The 25639-nt window shown below is 33.9% G+C and overlaps 1 protein-coding gene and 1 long non-coding RNA gene across 2 annotated transcripts; both read right to left on the bottom strand.

Annotated features, from left to right (window-relative positions):
- Positions 1-7438: 7438 nt before the first annotated feature.
- On the bottom strand, positions 7439-8498 carry LOC104220017 (NDR1/HIN1-like protein 1). The gene has a single exon (XM_009770809.2). The coding sequence runs from the start codon at positions 8377-8379 to the stop codon at positions 7744-7746; it is 636 nt and encodes a 211-aa protein (XP_009769111.1). The 5' UTR covers positions 8380-8498; the 3' UTR covers positions 7439-7743.
- A 2055-nt stretch (positions 8499-10553) lies between these two features.
- On the bottom strand, positions 10554-17525 carry LOC138884332 (uncharacterized). The gene is made up of 2 exons (XR_011404507.1): positions 17304-17525; positions 10554-10898 (listed from the first exon to the last, which is right to left on the bottom strand). It is a non-coding gene; the product is annotated as an uncharacterized lncRNA (long non-coding RNA).
- Positions 17526-25639: the final 8114 nt, after the last annotated feature.

Raw genomic sequence — 25639 nt, 5'->3', positions numbered from 1 at the left:
AGAAGTTTTGTACTCAACTTTCTTTCGAGTCTGATTCGTACAAGCTTAATGTGATATTGGTTCGGATTCAGATAATGATTTGACCGACAAAAGTATGGAAATGCTCTTAAAAAGAATTAAAGGTAAAATATTTTTCAGCTTCCTTCTCGACCAAGAAAAACGTTTTACCTTTAATTCTTTTTAAGAGCATTTCGATACTTTTGTCGGTCAAATTATTGTCTGAATCTGAAGAAATATCATCCAATATCACATTAAGCTTGTACGGATCAGACTTGGAAGAAAGTTGAGCACAAAACTTCCTATAATCTTTGTCATCATAAAGTCTTATGATCCACGTTTTATGGGAACTGCAACGACCAACGGAAAACCATCCGTCTTTATCAACCTTGTCACTCTCAATCAAACTTCTTTTCCTCATGGAAAATGAAGTACAGAATTCCTCTATAACCTCTTTTATCTACTTAGGAAATGTTAAATCCTACCTACACCATCACTTTTTTGAAACACATGTCGTTGCCTTCTTATTATCATTGTAGCTAATGAGATAAACAATTGATCAAAGACACACTCCGTCATGTACCGTATCCAAGTTATTCTTTGTATCAAAGTTCATCTCGAGTAATAGTACCACGAGGATAATCACCAAAGCCACCAGACAACTTTATGATGCCAATGAAGCAAGATGAGCTATTCAATGAAACTCGTATTGTAAAGAAGAAGAAAGAGACTGATTCAGAAAGGAGGGTCGAGCCTCGACTACATACATGTAAGTTTTTTACTTTTCATTAAATATTTTGATTTGCTTTTATATAAATTTTGAAATACTAATTCAATATAATTTTTCATATAGGTTCAATTCGCTTCACATCTGACGTGGGGGAATTCATACGCAGTCAACCACCTAATGAACCGAGCGAGGCAATCCAACTTGCAGACGAGGATGATGAAAGAACACTCCTTCAGTACTTTATATACTATTGTGTTAGAACTAATTTACATTGTGTTAGTTCTATTGTATTAAAACTAATTTACATACCAATTTACTATTGTGTTAGTTCTCTTTAGTTCGAATGGGCTTGTAATAAGCGTTAACTTAGTTTTGTTAGCTTAATGTGTTAGTTCTATTGAACTTTATTCTTTGTTGCTTTTAATTGCTTTTTATTGTTGTTGTTGTTGGCATAAAATGCCTATTTAGGAAATTGGTATGGCTCGCAGGTGGTGTAGCGGCAAAAACAGGCAGTTTCTGCCAAAATAATACACAGAAAAGCGACCAAAGTTGGTCTCTATTTGGTCGCTTTTCATGTTAAAAAAAATAATTTTCTGGAGAATAGCGACCAACGTTGGTCGCTATTTACCCAGATTTCTACAAAAAGCGACCAAACTTGGTCGCTATTTCATTAAAAAAATAAAATTTCTGGTGATATAGCGACCAAAGTTGGTCGCTAATATTTAAAAAATAAATTAAATCCATGTATTTAGGGACCAAAGTTGGTCGCTAGTTTAATAAAATAAATAAATAAATGAATACAAAAGCGACCAAAATTGGTCTCTAGTTTCCAGATTTTAAAATATAATATTTGGTTTAGAGACCAAAGTTGGTCGTTTTTTAGTGATTAATAATAAATAAATAAATAAATAAATAATGTAATTTTTATTTAGAGACCAACTTTGGTCGCCAAATTTATATTATTAAATTAATAAAGCGACCAAAGTTGGTCTCTATAGTCAATATCCGGAAAAATGGGTCCATTTAGCTTAGAGACCAAAGTTGGTCGCTAATTAGCGACCAACTTTGGTCCCTAAATAAAAGGGACCATCAATATAGCTACCAGGCATTTTTGGTCGCATTTTGGTCGTTATTTAGCCAAAAAGCGACCAAAGTTGATCGCTTTTTGCGGTCTCTTTTTCCCAGAATTCTAGTAGTGAGAAGCAGCCTTTATCAATCACGACTATCGAATTCGAGCTATAAAGAGCTGTCGGTTTACTCATCAAAAAGGAAAAACAGAAAAGGAAGCTAACACTTCCATTTTCTAATATTCTGCAATAAAACATATGACATAAAAAGATCTAGCAAATCTTAAGTAGTCCGACAACAAAAGCTCCAACTACAACTGATTGTGAATACCTATGGCAATATTGAAAACGTCAATGATGAACTCCAGGTAGTAGACGGGATGAATTAAGAGCCCGTTTGGCTTAGCTGATTTAGAGTAGCTGATAAACATTAGGTGCTGAAAAGCACTTTTAAGTGCTGAAGCTAATTTAAAAAATAAGCAGTTATGTATTTGGATAAAAGTGCTGAAATTAATAATAAACAACTGAAGAACTGGATATACGAAGAGTTTTGTTTTAAAAAAAGTATTTTAGGGATAGAATAGTAAATATCTTGGTCAAACCTAAAGTGCTTATAAGCTGAAATTTGATAAGTTGGAGGAGACCAGCTTATGTTTTTTGGCTTATTTTTGGCTTATAAGCACTTAACTTATAAGCACTTTTAATTTTACCAAACGCGTAGATAAGCCAAAAATTGCTTATAAGTCAATTTGACCAGCTTATAAGCTTATTCAAACACCCTCTAAGTCATTGATCATGTGAAGATGAAAAAATAAGCAAACCTTTTATTTCACTCTCCCGGTGAATATAAAATTTCAGGAATTTACTAATGGCATCAAGTGATGTACTCTTATCTTGCTCACCTCAGCTTCCATCAACCTTATTGCCCCTACTACAAGCCCATCTACTAAGCTGAATGTATGAATATTTGAAAATCATCCGAATTCAAACGTTAATTCTACTACACGTGACTATAAAAGTCTTATCACCAATTTTAACGACTTCTTCACTTCTCGATACAACGTTGCAGTTTTTATTTTCCCTAACTTCACCTTATATGGAAATCAAATGGTGATTCCAAACTCAAAAGGCCTGATATTGGTATATTGGAACAACTGGAATCGTTGAACACACAACTAAAGATTAGTTTACCAATAAGGCCATGTGAGTCCATACTCGCCAATACTGACCTCTTCCTTTTTCCCCTTTTATTGGGTTATTGATCATGTTAGGCAATATCTCTCATAATCTACTGCCTTATACCACTCTTTTGAAAAATACAATAGTATTCTGTAAAAGTAGCAAAGCGGATATTAGTGCTTTTACTACTTCAGTGGCAGAGTGATAACATCTTTTAGCCAAACAAAAATAGGGAAAGAAAGAGGAGAAGAGAAGCTAAACATATTAACAACAGTCATCTCCTAAACATGTGCGACATCTTGAATCTATGTGCTCGAGGTAGTGTGTCTTTCGACATGTTTTCCTTGATCAAATGCAACTATTTTTTGTCCATCTAGAGTTGAACTAATTTCCCATTCACTTCAAGTGTCAAAGATAAATTTTTTATGTTTCTGCTATTTGTCTATGTTAAGTGTTATTTTTTTTATGTCATTCAAGGAAGAAAATCGCACACTACGAATTGTGCTATTTCGAGATCATTCATATTTGTTTGGCTCGTGGCCGGCACCAAAAGAGGCACAAAGAGTCGATTCATATTTATCACAATTTTACCACCCAAAAATATGAAATGAAGAAAAATTATCGGGTAACTTTAATATCGAACTCAAATTTCTCCAATCTGGACACGCCATAACCCGACAAGAGGAAAGGAAAATTTTAATTGGCCAATTTAAACCTGCCATAGCCACTAAACTTCAGAATTAGCCAAAGAATACAAAGGGAAAAAAGATGAAAAAATGAGAGGAGAAGATATCAGGAACCATTAAATTTCAAAACTAACAATAATGACCTAAAGGGAAGGAAGAACGTAGAAAAAGGAGAGAAAAAAAATAACTGCATCTAGACTTGAGAGCAAGAAGAAGACAAACATTTGCAATATAAGTTTTGAAAGAGATTGAATACTCAAAGCTGAACTCTTGATTTCAATTCATCTCCGCAAAAAAAAACGTTCCCCAATATCATCCATCAAAACCCTAACTCGAAAATTTCCGGATCTTCTTGAATATAGACAAAATTTGTCTTTAATTCGGTTTATTTTCATGAATTTGAGGTAAACCTCCATTGTTTAGTATTGTGTGGGTTGAAATAAATTGATATTAAAGACTAAGAAATTTATCGGCAAGTTCAAGGGATTTGAGAGAGAAAGTAGAAAATCTGAAAACCACAAAGTAAAATGAAACTTAGATTAAGCACAAAAAGAGATAGAGAGTGAAGTCCACAGTAAATCAGAAAATCAGCAAGGAATACCGAAGAGAAAAGAGGAGTAAAGGCGATAAGAATGAGAATAATATGCGGTGAATGAAGGAGGAAGAGACACGTAGACAGCTGTATTAATTTGTAGATTGAAATGGCTATAATACCCTCAATTTAAATTTTAATATCACAAAACAGACATGTCGAAATTGTTGTTCTTCTATATAATAGAAAATGTATAATGCATTCCATTCAAAGTTGATCATAATTACCTCACTAAATAATCATTCTTCATGTTTTTTCTTTTGTAGTGTTGCATCAAGGAACTACTGGTCATTCTTGTAACTATTTTTTTCTTCGTATGCGCATATGTGAGCCTTTTTACATACTTCTTAAAGAAGTACGTAAAGGATCAGGAGCCATCAGTTCAGAGTACGAGGTCAGCAAAGCATGCCGCAAAGGAAATAAGAAAAGGTCCAGTCATAAGAATTTGACGTCTGAATCATGGTGATGATACGGTAAGGTTGCGATTCTTATTCAAAAAATAAATCGAACACCTTCGAATTATGGGCTCGTTAAACTCGACAGCATTCATGAGTCGCTAATTAAACTTTTCGTCGAAGACAAGATCCCCGTCTCTTCTATTGTTTGGGTTAAGATTGACAGTAACAATCAATAGTATCGAAACATTTACTCATAGGTTAGTGTAGTTGTTTGATTGCACAGCAAAAAACAAGGGAACAAAAGCACAAACCTATAAGTAAATATTTCAATGCAAAATTAATAACTTGTTGTAATAGGTTAAAATATATTTTATTAACAAATTATATACCGTAAATCCTCTAATGTTATACCAACTTTTACTAGTGCTTTCACTTTTGTCTGATGACATAACGCGACATATAAATCTTATCTATTTGATCATAATCAATTCTATATTTTCATAATTTAGTAAACATGCGGTATACACTTTCCCACTAATTAATTAAGACACTCTACCTCATAATAATTAACCCACCAACTATATATACCTGTCCACATTGTTTTGCACAATTTCTTTAAGTACAAAAAGTATGTGATGCTGGCTCCTGGTTAATTAAACTAAGTTCCAGTGTAAAGTCCGCTATTTTAAGGGTTTTTTAAATTCCGATATATGATTGTTTTTAAACCAGTAGAGAATTTATAGTGTTTAGAAAAAAAATTCTTGAAACTAACTAATTGTGTGAGATTCTAAGTCAGTACTAATGATCTTTTTCCCCAAGAACATTCAACCACAAGTGTCAAAATCATTGAATTGTGAGAAAGGAGAGAAAAAGACGTAAGAAACAAGTCATAAGTTTGGTAAACTGTTTAAATCAGCCAGTACAGGAACTTATATAAAGCACATGGAGGGCACCTTCTCTATATTCCTAGGCTTATAACCAAAACAGGTCACATGATCTCATTCATCTACCCTCAAAATTTGGCAAAATTAAAGCCATTCCTTATGGTCTAAGATTTAAATCATTGAACAATTTAATTAAGAAAAAGTAGAGAAGAGTAAAAAATCAAACTTTCAAAGTAAGCATGAGAATTTTTTTTAAAAAAGTGATAGGATATGATAACTTGGGTGCAATTGCGACAATTATTCACTTCTTCTAATGAAAAGAAACAATTATGAAAATTGATAGGAGCATTTAAGTTTCCGAGAACAAATTCTTACTTCTTCACATAAGAAATGGCTTTATCGATAAACAAAATAATTAGAAATAAAAGCAGAGTAGAGTAAACATCAAGTAATAAGACTATAAACCCATAACAGCTCACATGATCCAATATTCACCAATCCCTAAAAACCTTGGCAAATCGAAAAACCATTACTATTTGTGGTCTAAGATTTTAATTAAACGATGAACTATTTAATTAAAAAGAAAATTCGAGAGATTTAAAAGTCAAGTAAGCACGAGTAATAGTACTAGAATACTCGTAATAAGTATAGTTCCTTGTGTAGCACAAACTAGAAATACTCATAAAAAAGAATACAAGATTAATGTTAAACAAAAAAAAAGAAGGTTCTATTTTTAGCTCCCGTTTAGCCATAAATTTTAGCAATTATTTTCATTATTTTTTTCGAAAACAGTATTAGTTCATGGAATATGATTAATTTTATAAAATTTTGAGATTTCAAGTTCCCAAAAAATGGTTTAGGGCAGTTTTTCGGTAAAACTTTTCTTCCACTCACAAAACTTTATTTTTTTCTAAATAAATTGCATATCTAAACACAATTTCAATTTCCAAAAATTATTTTTCAACACACATTAAAAACTTCTTTCCTTTTTTAAGTTTCAACTAAATCTATGTCCAAACGCTATTGTAGCCCTTTGCATCCTCTTTCTCAACCAGTCTAAGCACATATATAATAGGAAAACAAAAACTTCTCTTATCATTTTTTTTTTAAAAAGTAAGCATGAGTAATAAAAAAAACTTTGAATGCATATGGGTAAGGGTGTTCATAAAAATCCGAAAACCCAAACCAAACCGAAAACCAAACCAAACCGACCAAAAAAATCGGTACTTTTTGGTTTGGTTTGGTTTTGGTTTTGAAATTTAAAAACCGATCAAATTTGGTTCGGTTTTGGTTTTAATTAAAAAAATTGAACCAAACTGAATATAGAAGTAGCTATTTTAAATTTATTATTACACCTATATATATGTATACTTTTATACAAAGTTTTAAAAATTTTATAGTAAATATTAATCGTTTGCACTTAGTACAGTTCTTTACCTTTACATTCTAGTTTAATTGGTAGTTTTCTTTTGTTAAGTGTAAGAATCTATTTCATGTTAAAAATAATATATTTTTAATTGAATCCTTAAATTATTCATCACTATTTGATTCAATTATCATCAATATATCTTGGTAAATAATAGATTTTTCAAAGGGCAATTGATTTGATATTGTTACATTGAAAATGTGGTCGCCGAAATGTGTGTTTGGTAGTGTATGTCTTATATTTAAGAAAAAACCGACAAATAACCGAAAAAACCGAAAAACCGATATAAACCGAATCGAGAAAAAACCGACTTAATTGGTTTGATTTGGTTCTAATATTTGAAAAACCGACTTACTTAATTTAGTTTCTTTTTAGGGAAAAATCGATCCAAACCGAACCATGAACACCCCTACATATGGGAGTAAAATGACAATTTGTTACCACTAAAACAATTGTTTCACTTTTCTAATTACTGATAATGAGAAGAAACAATTATTGTAATTTATATGTGAAAGTTTCTGATAATCCGAATTAATACAACTTCATACAAGATTGTGACCTTCTCCATCTCCCTCTCTCTCTTCTATAATATATTCTTCCCAATGCCAATATTATTCTTTAACAAAATGTACAGTTCAACTTTATAGGACCAAAAGCAAAGAGCAAAGAAAAAGTATAAATTGCAGGAAAAAGTAATAAAAGTTGGTCCAAAAAGTAAAACAGAGAAATAATTAAATACTTCCAGTTCAGTGGCAATAAACTCCCCTTCTTCATCATCTTCAAATTAAACACTCACATCACAGCTCCGGGCAAGTTGATACTTAACGGCGTTATTTCCGACGACAATTCCTCCGTCTCCGAGATTGTTCCCAAACGGAACATAAGCCGGACACCTCACATGTAAATGATAATGCCCAGAAGTAAACGTCCCAACTTTCCATTTCACACGACCGTCAATTTTAAAATCGAGCCAAACGCCACCGTTTTGCTGGTCCTGCTTTAAATCTGGTCCATTATAAGGAGCAATCGGAACGTTATTACTAGAAACATACGGCGACCAAATATTAACATCCTTATGACCTTGATAAACTGAAGGAATTTGAGTATAATAAGTAATTTGCTGATTATGATAATTGGCGTATACGTGCATTTTTTCGTAGTAAACGCCGATATTGTCGTTTGGGTTGCGGGAGAAAATTGTGACTTGGATTGATGTTGAGAAGATGTTGGGGGCGGAAACGTTGAAATTGAAGATGGTGGCATCTTGGAGAATGAAACGGGGTTTTTTGGGTTGAAGAATAGCCCAGATAAGGAGGATGGTTAATAGGACAATGAAGAGGAAGATGAGAATTCCAGCGCAGAGTCGCCGGACAGTTTTTTGTTTTTTGTCCTTGTGGTGGGTGCACTCCTTCACGGACATGTTTGAGAATTTCCGGTGGTGGTGGTGGTGGGGAGAGGTGTGGTTTTGGCGGTGGAGCTGAGGAGTGTAGGAGAAAATGAAAGGAAGGGAGTGGAAGTGGGGATTGGGTTATCTATATAGAAGTGATAAGATGAGTGAGGAGTGGATGATGTGAATTGATTAGTGGATCTTAGTAAAAACATCATCATTATTATGAAATAAAAGCAATTTAGTAAAATATGAACAAAAAATAAAAGTAATTTAGTAAAACATGAACGAGAAATAGAGATAGAGAGAAGGAAGAGATTTTCTTTTTCAATTGTGTGTATTTTCCTATCTATTACAAGGTCTTTATATAGGCATGAAAAGTGAAGAAAATATGTCATGGAATATGTCATTGAACATAGAAAATATGTCATTGAATATGTCATTAAGCATTTGACATGAAGATCATGGAGGAAGAGTAGACATCCACCATAATATGATATTTATCATAACACTCCCCCTTGGATGTCCATAAATAATGTGCCTCGTTAAAACCTTATTAGGAAAAAACCCTATGGGAAAAAAATTCTAATGAAGGAAAAAGAGTACACATATTTAGAAATACGCCTTTTGGTTGCCTCATTAAAAACCTTGCAAGGAAAACCCGGTGGGACAAAACCTTGTAAAGGAAAAAGAGTACACCGCGTATTAACTCCCCTGATGAGAGCATCAATTCACAGCCTTCGCATCCCAATCTTGTACACCAGTTTCTTGAAGGTTGACGTCAGTAGAGATTTGGTGAACAAATCAACCATATTATCACTTGAACGAATCTGTTGCACATTGATATCACCATTATTTTGAAGATTATGTGTGAAAAATAACTTTGGTGAAATGTGCTTTGTCTTATCTCCTTTTATGAATCATCCCTTCAATTGGGCTATGCATGATGCATTGTCTTCATACAAAATTATGGGTAGTTTGTCACACTTCAAACCATATTTGTCTCGGATAAGATATATTATAGACCTCAACCAAATACATTCTCGACTTGCTTCATGAATAGCAATTATCTCAGCATGATTAGAAGAAGTAGCCACGATTGATTGCTTAGTCGATCGCCAAGATATGATAGTGTCTCCACATGTAAACACATAGCATGTTTGAGATCAAGCCTTGTGTGTGTCAGATAAATACTCTACATCGGCATAACCAACAAGATCGAGATTGCAATCATTATCAAAAAATAAGCCCGCATTAGTAGTCCCTTTTAGATAACACAATATTTATTTGATTTCACTCCAATGTCTCATTGTAGGAGCAGAGCTATATCTTGCTAAAACATTAACTGAAAACGTTATGTCACGCCTTGTCGTGTTAGTAAGATACATTAGTGCATCAATTGCACTAAGATATGGTACTTCAGGACCAACAAGTTCTTCATTATTTTCATGAGGTCGGAATGGATCTTTATTTATATCGAGTGATCTCACAACCATCGGGGTACTAAATGGACGTGCTTTATCCATATAAAATCGCTTTAAAATCTTTTCAGTGTATGCTGATTGATTGATAAAAATTTCATCTTTCATATACTCAATTTGTAGACCAAGACAAAATTTTGTCTTTCCAAGATCTTTCATTTCAAATTCTTTCTTTAAACAGTTTACTGCTTTAGGAAGCTGCCTGGGAGTTGTAATGATATTTGAATCATCAACATACACAAATTATAGCAAATTCAAATCCAGATCTTTTTATAAAGATACAAGGACAAATTGAATCATTCTTATACCCTTCTTTCAATAGGTACTCACACAGGCGATTATACCACATGCGCCCTGATTGTTTCAATCCGTATAAGAATTTTCGAAGTTTTATTTAATAAATTTCTTGGAAACATTAATATGCTTCAGAACAATTTTAATCCTTCAATGATTTCCATTATACGCATATCAAGTTTATGTATTGTCATATTAAAACCTGAAATGATTATATCCACCATAAGAAAACATGTCTCCATATAATCAATGTGAGGATATTTACTAATTTTCTTGTGTCACAAGTCGTCTTTATGTGTATTGACTTGAACTTTTTGCACAAGAACACATTTATACCTCTATTGGCTTTATACTTTCAGGTGTTGGGACTATCCGCCCAACTTCACATTTTTTCAAGTAAAGTCATTTGTTCAAATTTCATGACAGATTTAAGCTCAAGATCCTCGTCATTATTAATAATATTGAACGCTACATTATGTTAACAATATCGTATACGATCATTTTATATCGGTTCAATTATTACACAATAAAGACATAATTTATTGAGATCTTTTTATCTCATTATTTTCAGGTACCTGAGCCTCTCACATGAGGTCTTACGAAGTATTATGTCATGGTTCTCTTCTAGAGCACTTGCCTCCTTATTATGACCATCTTGAACATTTGCCCCTCTCCTTCTTCAAGGAGTTTTATCTTTGGAACCGATTGGTCTATTACGCTTCATGTGTGTCATAGACTCTGTCCCTCATGGACTTTATCTATTTGGAGCATTAGCAGCTGAAATATGACATTTAGCTTTGGGTCAGCAAATGCGTCTGGCAATAATTTATAAATTAATTATCACTTGAACTTCAAGTTCATATTTTCTTGTACGAGGATCTATATGTATTCATAATAATTTATTTCATGTATCACTTTCTCAGCTATCCATTTTCTCCCTAATGTTGGGATCACCAACACATTTCCCAACCTTCTTTGGAAACCCATCTTTGTGCATTGTGGTGGCATAATTAAATCATATAGCACATTCATATTTTTATATATAAATTATTTGGGTCCTGACCCTGAACCGATTGTGATAGGGAGAAATTTTCATAACTTGGCTAGATGCGTACAAGTGCTGTTGTATATTAAATAATACATCTTATACCAAATTTCATTTTTGGGAGTTTTGTTCTTATAACCAATGATATAGCTATAATTGAAGGCATACAATTTCCACTAAACCAACTTGGATTTAAACCAGTATTAGCAAAATAAATCATCATAATTTATAATCTGGAACTGTTTTCTAATAATTTGAGCAAGCAATCTTGCAAAAGCCAAACTGCAAGTTGATAACAAATGCACATATGACCATAGATAGATGCATCTATTAAAATCATATAATAGTAAACGGTCCATGGCAGGTGACTGGGCCCATATATTTATCACCTTTTATTTGTTCCAGAAATTAAGGGATTCAATCTCAACCTTAACTGGTATATCATGAGAATAAAATGCACAAGAGAATTCTTGAAGAATCTTTTATTCTTCAATATATGTCAATGTAATTCTTAATTAATTTTTTGCGTCATAATTGAACCGGGGTGGTCAACCGGTCATGCTGTGATGACCCAAAAGGTCATCACTTGTGTTGCAAGTACATTCAATATTTCGAGGCCTAAAAACCTCCATTTTACCTCACCTTGATTTGCATGCGTGGTCCGGACCTATATCCTGAAAGCCTTCTATGTGAAAATATGAGAAATAGAAATTCTAGAGTTAAAATTTGATTATGGTTGACTTTGGTCAATATTTTGAGCAAACGGACCCGAATTCGTGTTCCGATGATCCGGGAGGTCCGCAGTAAAATATGGGACTTGGGCGTATGCCCGGAAATGAATTCCGAGGTCCTAAGCCTTAGAAATCAATTTTTGAAAGAAATTGTTTTACTGAATGATCTAAGAAATAAAGAAAAGAATTAATGTTTGAAACCATTCTTATCGAGACTGTATTTTGGTTCCGGAGCCCGGTACAAACTTGTTATAGTATTTGAAAGATAACTGTGAAATTTGGTGAAAAATAGAGTTTATTTGACGTGAGTTGGACTTCCGGTTGAAGAGTTATGAACTTTGAGAGTTCTTGATGAAAATGTTGAGTTTTGAGGTTTAATTCATGATTTTACATGTTATTTTGATGATGTGATCGCACAAGTAGGTCCACATGATGTTTTTGAGTTAGTATGCACACTTGGTTTGGAGTTCCGAGGGCTCGGACGAGTTTCAGGTAGGTTCTGGGGTATCTTAGGCTTAAAAAACATAGTTGTTGCAGGTTCAGAGAAGTGGAAGACCTTTGAACAAACAAGTGCAGTCCGCACAAAAAGGAATGCTACCGCGGAGGGGCTTGTACGGCCGTACTGGATTTGTGCGGACCGCGGTGAGGGCTTTGCGGCCGCACTAGATTCTGTGCGGTCCGCGGTGAAGAACATTTCACTGGTCCGACTTCGGAAGCCTATATATTTTGACCTACAAGGAATTTTGAGATGATTCAAAAATGAAAGTTGTAGCCCTTTGTATCTAGTTTCCAAAACACTAAAGAAATCACAATTTGGACATTTGTAGAGAAAGATATGATCAAAAAACTAAAGTATGTCACTGCAGTCCACATGGGAGCTGTGCGGCCGCAGTTGATTTTGTGCGGTCCACACAGGGCATCTGAAAGTAGTATATTAAGATGGGATTTTCAATTATTTTCATTTTTCAAAACCCCAAAAACATAAGAGGCAATTTTTTAAATTCTTCTCCAAAATATTGGTAAGTTTCTAACTCGTTTTCTTCAATCATTAACATCTTTTCACATGATTTCAACTCAAAATCAATGATTTTCATGGGTGAAATTGGGTGTTTGGGGTAGAACATAGGTTTTTCAAAAATTGGAGATTTGGAACTCGATTTGAGGTCTGATTTCAAAACAAATCATATATTTGGGTTCGTGGGGGAATGGGTAATCGAGTTTTGGTTCGAACCTCGGGTTTTGACCATGTGGGTTCCGGGGCATTTTTTGACTTTTTGGTAAAACTTTGGAAAAATCATTTTTATGCATTCAAATTGATTCATTTGGCGTTTATTGATGTAATCAAGTAACTTGTGACTAGATATGAGTGAATTGGTAGTGGAATCAAGGGGTAAAGCTATAATTGAATCGTGAATTGTGTTCGTGGCATCGAGGCAAGTGTTTGTTCTAACCTTAGCTTGAGGGATTAGGAGTTGTGTCCTATTGCTATTTGCTTCTTGTTGAGTACGACGTATAGGCATGGTGACGAGTATCTATACGTTGGTGTCAAGCACGACCGTGGGTCTTATATTGTGATTTTCATGACTTCGTTGTATTATTCATGCCTTGGTGAAAATTTCTATTTTTTGTGTAAAGTTGTGGAAAGAATTGTGGCCTATGAACATTGAGGAGCGTTGGCTCAAGTTGTATAACGAATTGTGAAGTAAAAGTGAGAAAGAGAAGAGATCGTTATGTTGCCCCCTTGCCGGGCTATTGTTGAGTTGTGGTTCCCTTGCATTGTGTTCTTAATTGATATTACGGATGTTTAGGTTGATGATTCTTTGTGTTAGGTATTGTAACAAGCTTAGATATAGCTGAGGTAGTTAGATGTTGTAACGAGTTTGGTTATAGCTGAGGTAGTTAGGTGTTGTAACAAGTTTGGTTATAGCTGAGGTAGTTAGGTGTTGTAACAAGTTCGGTTATGACTGAGGTAGTTAGATGTTGTAACGAGTTTGGTTATAGCTGAGGTAGTTAGATGTTGTAACAAGTTTGGTTATAGCTGTTTCTCCCTTGCCGGGATATTGTTTGTTGATATTATTGTTCCCTTACCAGGATTCCTTGTGATTATTTTTGGCTTGTAAATGGGAGCGAGTGATACGCCTAACACAAGATATAATGGGAGCGGGTGGTACGCCTACCACAAGATATAATAAAATGGGAGCGGGTGGTACGCCTATTACAATATATAATAAAATGGGAGCGGGTGGTACACCTACCACAAGATATAATGAAATGGGAGCAGGTGGTACGCCTACCACAAGATAAATGAAATGGGAGCGGGTGGTACGCCTACCACGAGATAAATAAAATGGGAGCGGGTGACACTCCTGCCACGAGATAAATGAAATGAAAGTGAGTGGCACGACTGCCACGAGATACAGGAATTAGGATCGGGTTGCACGCTTGCAACAGATGTGAAAAGAAAGTGAAATCTGCCTTTGTTTTCCTTATTCTTGTTAGTGGTTGATTTTGATTTCTTTATAATTCTCTTGATATTCTGATTTACCTGTTATTCCCCGAAGCATGTTTCCCCCTCCTATATTTATTTGTTTATTTATGTATTTCTTTTCCGCTGTATATATTTGAACTGCACAAGTTTATTTGGTAGTTTGGTCCTAGCCTCGCCACTACTTCGCCGAGGTTAGGCTAGGCACTTACCAACACATGGGGTCGGTTGTGCTGATACTACACTTTGCACTCTTTTGTGCAGACCCTAGTGTTGTGGACTTCGGACCGCAATGAGATTGCTGATTCTTGATCATCAGGCGACCCGAGGTAGTCCTGCAGGCGTCTGCAGGCCTTGGCGTCTCCGTCTATCTACTATTCCTGTTCTTTCATGCATTTCTAGAGACAATGTTGTATTCTTAGTCCGTCTGTGAAACTGTGACACCAGTTCTGGGTAGTCGAGACTCAAACATTTATATTAGATATTCATGTTCAGATAGCTTATTGTTTCTTTCTTCCGCTTATATTAAATTCCGCTGTTTAAATGTTATTATTTCGAAATTGTTAATGAATATAAAAGGGTAAAAAGATAAATTGTGCGATTAATTAGCTTGCCTAGCTCATATTAGTAGGCGCCATCACGACTCCCGAGGATGGAAATTCGGGTCGTGACACATGCCAAATAATATTTATTTTAGTAAAACTCTAGTTTACTTGTGGCATATGATTCCAGCATCATGCTTATATTTGTGTAGTACAAATAGAAAGAAAATCGGGTAATCTTTCATATTTACCCGGTATGATTATAGAAATATGAAGATATTCAATTTTCCTTTCATTTATAGTCTCAATATGCCAATCACTTTGACTTATACATTTGAAATTCAAAAAGTTTCTTTTGAGACTTTACAATATCAATGTCATGAATAATTTTATTCATCCGGATAGTAACAAATTAGTTTTTTCGGAGCTCTTAACAACTTTTGTACTACAAGATCTTTTATCATACCATTCATATGGTAAATGTCTCCTTCACTGAGAAAATTATATCATAATAAATTGTCATGGTCAAAATTATCATAAGCAAAATCATTTCTTGCTTTAATTTTGCCTTTAATATTTTTATAGGGCATGCCAAAATATTTTGGCGTATCACATGTACGAGACCAATAACATATTCATGTAACCACACAATAATATTTATTCTCTTTATTTCACTCAAACCTCCCTCCAATGTGAGTTGTGTGCTATTCATCCAATCATGTCTTGCATGTCTTTATTCATTACTTTTATCACATATTACCATATTCACCTTTAGGAATGGATCTGCATTCTCAATGCTTATCATAAGTCACATTCTCTTCAAAGAATGGATCATATTCAACGATGTGCTTCATACCAATTTGATGGTAAACATTGTCTTCACATTTTGAAGGACTATTTTGAGAACCCTTGTTGTTCTCCTTTTATAATCATTGTGATGATTATTATTATTATTTGGAACGCTCAGGTTCATTGTTCAACCACTTGTCTTTATTTAAACTTATTATGCACTGCTACCACATTCACTTCAAGAATGGAGCTAATCAAGTGGGACAATCTTCATGCCTTTTCATGAAAAATATATTATTTTTCTTTAGTCATCATTATATCATCAATATGGTACATTGGGACTCAAACGTAATGTCTTACCAATATAAAGGCATATTAGGTCATAATAAATTGGGACTCAAACCCAACTCTTATCATTATGGAGCATCAGAACTTGATCCCGATGTCTCACCCTCAATCAATGGCATAATATGCTAAAGAATATTGAGATTCATTCTCAAGCCTTAATTTCAATCACATGCCAATAAAGTTGTACACAACTAATTTGCAACTTAACAAATCAAATTTGTTTTCTTAAATAAGTGTACAAATCTCAAATCGGCGTAAAGCTTTATCAATTATTTGTAGCATCTATATGAAATACAACCATTTGTAGTCAGAATATTTCTTCTAAATTCTATTAGAGTTTAAATGGATCATAAAATCATTGTCATAATATTTATTAAGCCTCTCTAAAAAATATTGTTGTTTTCGGGGTATACCCTACCTATTGGATTTGATTTAACGCCGTGACTTTCCTTCACTCAATTCAACCAAGCAATTAGTGAATAAATTTATCAAAAGTAAAACATATATGTAACAACATATATATAGTACTAATACATAAATTCAACATTTATATTACCTGAAAAGTGACATTATAGGTAACAACTTACCAGTTGTAGCTTATGCATCATTCATATAAAATACTTGAAAATGGTAAGTCAGTAGCAAGCATCAAGTAGATCATGGATACTCGAAAATACCTCTTCTAGTTGTCATACTAATCACTGTTTGCTTTCAAATGATACAATCATAAATTATGAAGTATACTTTCTCAGTAGCTGATTTGTTTTCCAAATTTCAAAGAAGCAATTAATCAACCTAGATAAAGATGTGAAGTATTTCTTGTTTTCTTCAAGATGATTTATGCTTCTAATCAGTATGACATTTTTTTTTATTCTCCCCCCCTCCCTCTTTTTTGGTACTATATGCAAGTGCAAAAATTCAAAAGGAAAAAATATTCATCCAAGTAAAAGAAAATGTTAAAAGCGGTAGGACAGATTTAAGATAGTTAACACACAAATATGCATAAGACAACTTATATAACATATCCTTGGTTACCATGACATGCCTCATATCAACAATTAACTGCTACTATGATTTTCACATATAGAACTTCGAAAATTTTATTCCATTCATGTGATATGAAAGATGTAATATTAATATGTGCTTATGCAATACAAGTATGGTATGAAGTTGTGTGCATACGAGACATTAGAGGAATGGCAAGTATAAGATAATCATACCTTCTTATGTTTCATTACTTACCATATGTAGTTTCTCTTTACTTTCAACCATGAAATGATATGTATGGCTTCTGATTGCAATCTTTCTGGATGTAGGAATTTTTTTTAGATGTATATAAAATTGGTTAGAGACTCGTGCTGATAACGTGCTATGAAATAAAAATAATTTAGTAAAATATGAACAAGAAATAAAAGCAATTTAGTAAAACATGAACAAGAAATAGAGATAGAGAGAAGGAAGAGATTTTCTTCTTTAATTGTGTGTATTTTCCTATCTATTACAAGGCCTTTATATAGGCATGAAAAGTGAAGAAAATATGTCATGGAATATGTCATTTTACATAGAAAATATGTCATTGAATATGTCATTAAGCATTTGACATGAAGATCATGAATGAAGAATAGACATCCACCATAATATGATATTTATCATAACAACCATATATTTAAACCCACTAAAATCATAATTTTTATTTTTAAATTTCATGTCGATTCAAAATAGATCAGTGCATTTGAACGAAAACATTAAGTACCCATAAAATTTGAGAGTTCTTTTTAAAATTTTATTTTCAAATATCTATTTGTTTATACATTTAACTATTTTTTAGCAGATTTTAAAAATAAAGCTTCAAATTCCAAAAATAGTTGTAGAGTAGTTTCTAAAGGTTTGTACTCACAAAATTTTATTTTTTTTCAATTAAAATGCATGTCCAAATATAATTTTAACTTTTAAAAATTATTTTTCATCTCATATTTAAAAATTTATTTTATCAATTTTCAACCAAATTTATATTCTTAACGCTAGCTAAGAATGAAAAAGACGTGAGTCTACTTAGTTAGGTATAGTTAGTATTAAATACTTTATATTACCTTAAATGTTTGCTTTTTGAATGCTAAATAGTTATTTATCTTTCTCTCCTTTTTAATATTCCTTTTTAGCCCCCGATCCAATTATATTATGGAGTCACTTTTTGTCGTGAAGCAAGTATTAATATTTGTTTTAGATAAATTACCTATATTATATCTCTTGGAAAAATGGTTAGTAACAAATGCTTAAAGTAATTTAAAAGGTAATGCTGGAAAGCAGTGTGAAGAAAGCTTAAATGACACGTTTATGTCGTAATTGGGGCCCAGTCGCGTTATGGGTTTCTCCCCAGCTAAGCCCGCAGATAACTGTTGCATCTTCGAATATCCCAATGAGGTCAAAGGAACTAGGTGGGAATTCTAAAATTCATGGAGATAAATGTAAAGTATTACTGAGTAATATTTTTAATGAAATAAAACAGCATGCAATGTGAGAAACTACTTCATAAATTTAATCCAAAGTAACGTGACGATTGTTTTATACAACACTTTTTAATTGTTTTTCTTCTTCCCTCTTTCAAAACAGTGGAAGGAAAATATGCAAATTGAAAGGTAACATTTTATAATCCTATCATGTAAAAGCTACGGCAAGATTAACAGGGTTAATTTTCACTTATGTCGTAGCCCTTTCTATTTTTTTAGCTTAATTGATTTAAGTCATGAATCCGTACTGATACAATTACACTCTTTAAACACTATCCTCGAGTATAAGAGATGAATGGTGCTAATCATTGTCACGAGCTAATATCACAACTGAATGTTTCTATTTTGATTAGTGAAATTGTTTATTACTAACGTCATTATCTAATCTCTAAGAAAATAACGCGCTCTACTGCATGAAAAAAGGTTTCATATAATGTGATAGTGAGGATAGTAACAGCCTAACATGGGTGACAATGAAATCTACCTAGTGCATTAGTTAAGAGTTTGTCTGAATTTAGTAATTTTAATTTAGATTCCATATATAATTGAAAATTTACTAAATTCATATAAAAACTTGTAATTAAATTCAGTAAATCAAAAAATTTATGATAAAATTTTAAGTTCGAATCGATAAAATTTAAATTCTAAGTCCGACTTAAATATGCCATGTATTATTATAGACAATATAACTCGAATAATGCAGCCGACCAAATGGGGAATGGTGTGATGGCCCTAGCTATGGAAGGTTCATACTTCATACACCACGCGTCCAAAAGTGATGTTATACAAAAGGGGAGAAATAATACATCATGAAACAAATTGACAAATATGATGACAGAGAGAAGAATAATAGCCAAGTTTGGTCTTAAGTTTTTTTTTTGATCAAAAGTACTAATTTTTTTTTTACTAAAAGTACTTTGTCAAAAAGTTAATATATTGGTCAAACTTTTAGAAAAAAAGGTGCTTTTAAGTAGAAGTAAAAATAATTTTTGAGAAAGCAAAAAAATTTGCTTCTCCCCAAAAGCATTTATTTAAAAAATACTTATAAAAAAAATATATTTAGAAATATTTTTTGAAAGCTTGATCAAATATTAATTGATGCTCAAACGTAATTTTCAAAATAAGCCGATTTTATAAGTTTAGCCAAACGTAATGAGAGTTTGTATGATATATTAATCATGGAAAAGAAGAAAAGCTTTTTAGCAACCATCTGCGTGGTCAATTTTAAACATCATTTTCCTTGCATGATATTCCACCACACCTACAAGTTCTCAAAGTTTTCCCCTACTCACTAATCTAAAGCTCCTTAATTAATAGTCTATTCAATAATCAAATGGATCCACTGACATATTGCTTCTGTTATTCTTCTTAGAACTTCTTGGCATCTACATGTGAATAATTATGGTATCGTCGTTTTTACATTTTGCTGGTACTTCTCTTTTGATTTGATTTTAAATGATTCACCATAGGATTAATTAAACCGAAGATAAAGAGAGAAGTTTTTTTAAAATAAAACAAAGAGCAGGAGATTAAGTTGGAAAATTTAAGAATTATATGAATGAGAAATTTTTCTTTGAAAAGAAAAAAGAGGTAATCATCTGGTAACTGGTAAGATGTTTTAAATCAAAAGACTCTAATTAATAGATCAGAAGAAATTTATTAATTGGTTGGTTTCTACTAACCAAAGTGGTATCCATATTAAGTAGGTAAAAACTTACTCACGCTCATTATTTTAAATTATAAAATTATTTATCATAATTAAGTAATATATTCAGATGAGAATCTGTATTAATTAACTAGCTAAGAGATGGGTGATGGAGAACACATGTGTTGGGGAAAATTCTTTTAAATCTACTGATAAAGTAGAAATATTACACAATTCAGGCAATTTTAGCGATAACAGCAGTTTATTCACTTACAGCTTGTTTGGATGGTTGTTACATATCGTTTCATAATGTACCATATCGTATTGTATTGTACTAATCTGTATCGTTTGATGAATACAATGTTTGGATGAATTGTGTCGTTTTGCCGTTGTTTCATGATATCACGCACTTGTAATATGATGAATAAACTTGCAATATTATAAAGAAAAATTATGATACAATATATAAAAAAGTAGGGTAAATGATAAAATAAAATTATTTAATAATAATGAAGGGTGAGATTGAGGGAAAAAGACAAGGTAACGATGCGACCACACCAAATCGGTCGTTACATAAAATGACACATTCTATCGTTACGTAATGACGGATTTAACGATACGATACAATAAAATTTAAGTAACAATCAAAACAAACATTGTATTTAAAGTCACAATACGATACAATATAATGGGTAACAACCATCCAAACAAGCCGTTATATTCACCACATACAATTACCTTCAGCTAAAATTGTAAGTTTATTGGGTAATTAGTTGCTGTTGCCATTAGATAAAAATAAAATTCTTGAAATGATGAAATTCCCTAACATTCATATGAGACATGGTCGAAAAAAGTGCCCCTAGCTTCAAGTAGTGGCTTAATTAGCTACCTCTGTCCAAAGTGGCGTCGAAAAATTATACTACTATATAGTTAGGTAAAAAAAAATCACGTGTATATATATATATATATATATATATATATATATTATTGAATTTTTTGGCTTCTTATGTGTTTAATTCTTTAATTATAGTCTGACTCCATTTTGCGAAGATGCCGATTACATTACTGCCTTCAAGTTAACTAGTAGGTCATGTGCATGAAGTTGAAATCCTCTTATTGATTTCCAGAGGCAGAATCAGTACGGATTTGAAGTTTATGAATTCAGAATTATAGTACATTAATATTATTGAGTTTTACATTAATAATTTTTTATATATATATTTAATGGACTTGTTAAAGCAAATACAAACTTTGAGTCAAAATGAGTAGATTCGATTGAACCCGCATCCGGTATGCTAACTTTACCCCTGTTGATTCTCTTGGAAAAGAAGAACTAGGGCTAGAAAAAGCATGAAACAGCACAGAGAAGCCAAAGATATGCCCCACAAATACCATTTTCATGTCTTGCTTTTGTCCATTAACATATGTGAGTATATGCCCATTCCCCACAAGAATTTCATAGTTCACCCTTATCATTGTAATGTCCAGATTTTAAATGTAAAAGGGTTCACTTTTGGGCTCTGACACACCTTCCTTAGAAATTTCATTTATTTGTACTTGTAAGAGGTCCTTAACAACATCCTCCTTGAAGTTTGAGCTCTGTTATAATCCAAAGTACTACACCAAAGTTCAGAAATTTCCTTAAATTCTGGCCGTCCTATCCAATGAGGGAGATACACGCACTAGCGGGGCAGATATAAAATTCATAATGGTTCAATTGAATTCGTAACTTTTAATATTAAAATTATAAAAATAATAGATATTTACACTTTAACTTTAAAAATATAATGGATTCAATATTAAAACATTAAAAAGTTAAACTCAAAAAATTTAAATTCTAAATTTACTTTTGTGCACTAGTAAAATAAACTTTCTCTTGACATTTTCTTTTCTTATATTTTTCAACTCTCTTCTTACCATTTTCTCTGCTTTCCCAATATAAAAGCTGTCCTTTCAGACGGAACTTCTAGATTAATGCTTTCATAATAGGCAAATGTGAATAGTCAAAGGGGAATAAAGTGGAGCCAGAAATTAATAAGAATAATTTTAAAATCTATTAGTATGTCATAGCTAAGATTGACATGTGAACTAAAGTATCACTTTACTAGAATTTTTCCTTATATGAAGGTGAATTCAGCAGTTTATATATAACCTAAAATATATATATTTATCTCAGGGTAAAATTGGTTTGTAACAGATGATCGAATGGTAGCATGACACGTGGAATCGAAGGTAAAAAAGAAGCAAGACAAGCAACAATCAATACCGGACACAATGAATGTAATCGACATCGGGTAAATCCCGAAGAGAGCATGTTAATGGGAGGAGATCAAGGGTTGCCATCGGATAAAATTCAATGAGGGAATATTCTCTAACATTAAATGAGCGATCGTTGCAGAGAATATTTGATTCATAGCCTGCCGTTACATATTCATCAATGACTCTTTTATTATTAGTTAAGAGGAGCTTGATCCTAGGATCTTGTTTCCCTAGGTAAATCTATAAATAGCAGGCTCAACAGCCATTGTAGAAGAGGCAATTTTATGCAGACATAATCTATATTTTACTTTTGCTCTCAATTAAACAACTTTATTTACACTTTATCATTGCTTTCACTTTTGCCCTCAGAGACATTGCTGTCACGACCTAAAACCCGACCCGTCGTGATGGAGCCTATCGTGAAACTAGGCCAGCCTCAACTCAACAATCAACCCGATAATAATAAGTTTGAAAACATTTACGGAAGCTTTTAAGAGTTAAAGAACTATTTGAAACATAATAAATTCCAAGAATAAATACAATCCAGCCCAAAATCGGGATGTCACTGAGTGCATGAGCGTCTAAGGAAAAATACATAGTCTCATATAATATCTAAGGGAACAACTGAAATACAACTGAAAATTAAGGTGGAGAGCCAAGGCCTGCGAACGTCGTGCAGGTACCTCAATAATCTTCTAAGTCAGAAGCCTCAATCAAACATCCGTCACTAAATCCAAAGAGCTTGAATCTGCACACGAGGTGCAGGGGTAACGTGAGTACACCAACTCAGTAAGTAACAAGTCCAACCTTTGGACTGATAGGTAGTGACGAACTCAACCTCCTCAAGGATAACGGAAATAATGTACAGAAACGTAGGCATGCTTTTAGTTAAATAAACAGATCGAATAGTAAAACAGAGCAAGTATGAACAAGGTAAAGGAATAACTCTGCTACATCTATATGTCAATGCACATATTGTATGAAATACACCATGCTAAGTGCCTCATGTGCCCACAACCTCAAATGCTCGTCCACTCAGTGCTGTATATGGCTCATACGGCCCAGGGAAGATCCATCCCGGAATATATACATCTCTGATAGCAATCACTCAATACTGAGGAAGGCCATTCCAGCCTACGGAGAAGATCCATCTCCAGATAATATCAATAACAACTCACAACCACTCGATACTGTATATGGCTCACAAGGCCCAGGGAAGATCTATCCCGAAATATATACACATCATTGACAACAGTCATCCAGTACCAAGGAAGTCCATTCCAGCCTATGGAGAAGATCCATCTCCAAATATAAATACTTCGGACAAGATCCATGTTCAGGGAAGATCCATCCCTCAATATAATCAACTGCGCTCACTAGGGGTGTAAAGACTCCGGAGGGGATTCTCTTAGGTCAAGCGCTATAACAAGCCAACGAAGGCATGTTCAATATCTCGCTGCGACGTGCAGCCCGATCCCATACTGTCACTCAATATCAGGCTCTCGGCCTCACTCAGTCATCACTCTCCAGTCTCATACACACGGGCTCAAAATGTCATGATACTAGCCCGAACAATGATATGATGTGTCAAATAACAATAATCGAGACTGAGGCATGATATAATATGCATGAACAGGACTGAGTATAGAATATCAATGAAGCTAAAGATATGACATCAAGAAGCGACCTCTTAGGTCTCAACAGTATTGGCATGAAGCCTTAACATGATAATTAGCATGATTTGCAGCTCATTAACTTAATTACATACTACAACACAGATATCAGCAAGAAAGAGTCACTAAGTGGTGCCATGGAATGATCTAGGCCGCAATTCTCACGGTGCACGCACACACTTCCGTCACTTGGCATTTGCGTCACCTCAATTGCAATCATAGAACACATAGTTCGGGGTTTCAAACCCTTAAAACCAAGTTTGGAAGCGTTATTTACCTCAAGCCAAGCCAAACTCTAGCCCGCGATGCTCTTGACTCGCGAAGCATAAAAGCCTCTGACCCGGAAATCCTTCTATGCGAACGCAATGACCCACTCGCGAACACGAACTTTTACCAGCTTAACCATCGCGAACGCGATAGCCTCCTCGCGAACGCGATAAATACTCAGATCAACCTTCGCGTTCGCGTCCACACCTCCACGAATGTGAAGAACAAAATTTACCATCTCAGAAAACACTCTTTGTGAATGCGAGGCCCTTCCGCGAACGCGATGAACAACCCTTCTGCAACAGAAAACCAGCAAAATCTGCTAACACTCAAACCAAGAATCAGTCCGTTAACCACCCGAAACTCACCCGAGGCCCTTGGGACCTCAACCAAACATGTCAACCCATCCCATAACATCATTCAAACTTGTTCCAACCTTCGGAACGCTCAAAACAACATCAAAACATCAAATCTGTCACGACCCTAAACCCGGACCTAGTCGTGATGGCGCCTCTCGTGAAGACAAGGCCAACCGACACTACCCATTTCAAAATTTAACAGTGAAACATTAAGAAACAGTCTAAGCATGATCAAATAAACCAAGGTTTAAGCAGTTAATAGCATAATTTGCGAAAAATGACCCAACACAGCCTGATACCGGAGTGTCACTAGTCATGAGCATCTAACAAAATGGAATACTCCAAATCAAACTATAGAGTTTAATACAGAAGACCAAGAACATGTAGAAGTAAGATAGGGAAGAGCTCCGGGCTGCGAACGCCAACAGCTACCTAGAGACTCCTCGGATCCGCCTGAGCCGGAAATGAACAGTACTCGGGAGCGGGACCAGATTCGCTTGAATCTGCACACTGGGTGCAGGGAGTAAAGTGAGTACTCCAACTCAGAGAGTAATAATCATAAATAAAGACTGAAAGCAGGAAATCACGTAAGGCACAAAAGCATGCTATAATGAAGCAGTAAACCATTAAGATAGTAAACCAGTGAAAGATATGTAAAAATCCTTTAACTCAAATTTAACTTCATGAAAAGCCTTTTTCAACAATTAAGCATGGTAATTGACAGTCAATTAAGAAAAATAAACACATAAAGGTTCGCCCCTCGGGAAACATCTCAGAATAATACCAGCCCCTCGGGCTCAATCTCATATCACAATGGGTACCCGCGCTCATTGGGGGTGTGCAGACTCCTGGAGGGGCACCTTACGGC

The sequence above is a fragment of the Nicotiana sylvestris genome, chromosome 12 (assembly GCF_000393655.2).
Source record: "Nicotiana sylvestris chromosome 12, ASM39365v2, whole genome shotgun sequence".
NCBI lineage: Eukaryota > Viridiplantae > Streptophyta > Magnoliopsida > Solanales > Solanaceae > Nicotiana > Nicotiana sylvestris.
The sequence above is the reverse complement of the archived record's forward strand: the minus strand, read 5'-3'. Positions and strand labels throughout refer to the sequence as shown.

What these genes read in the sequence shown, in the direction of transcription:
- LOC104220017 (XM_009770809.2), bottom strand. Translation starts at nt 8,379, where the DNA reads ATGTCCGTGAAGGAGTGCACCCACCACAAGGACAAAAAACAAAAAACT.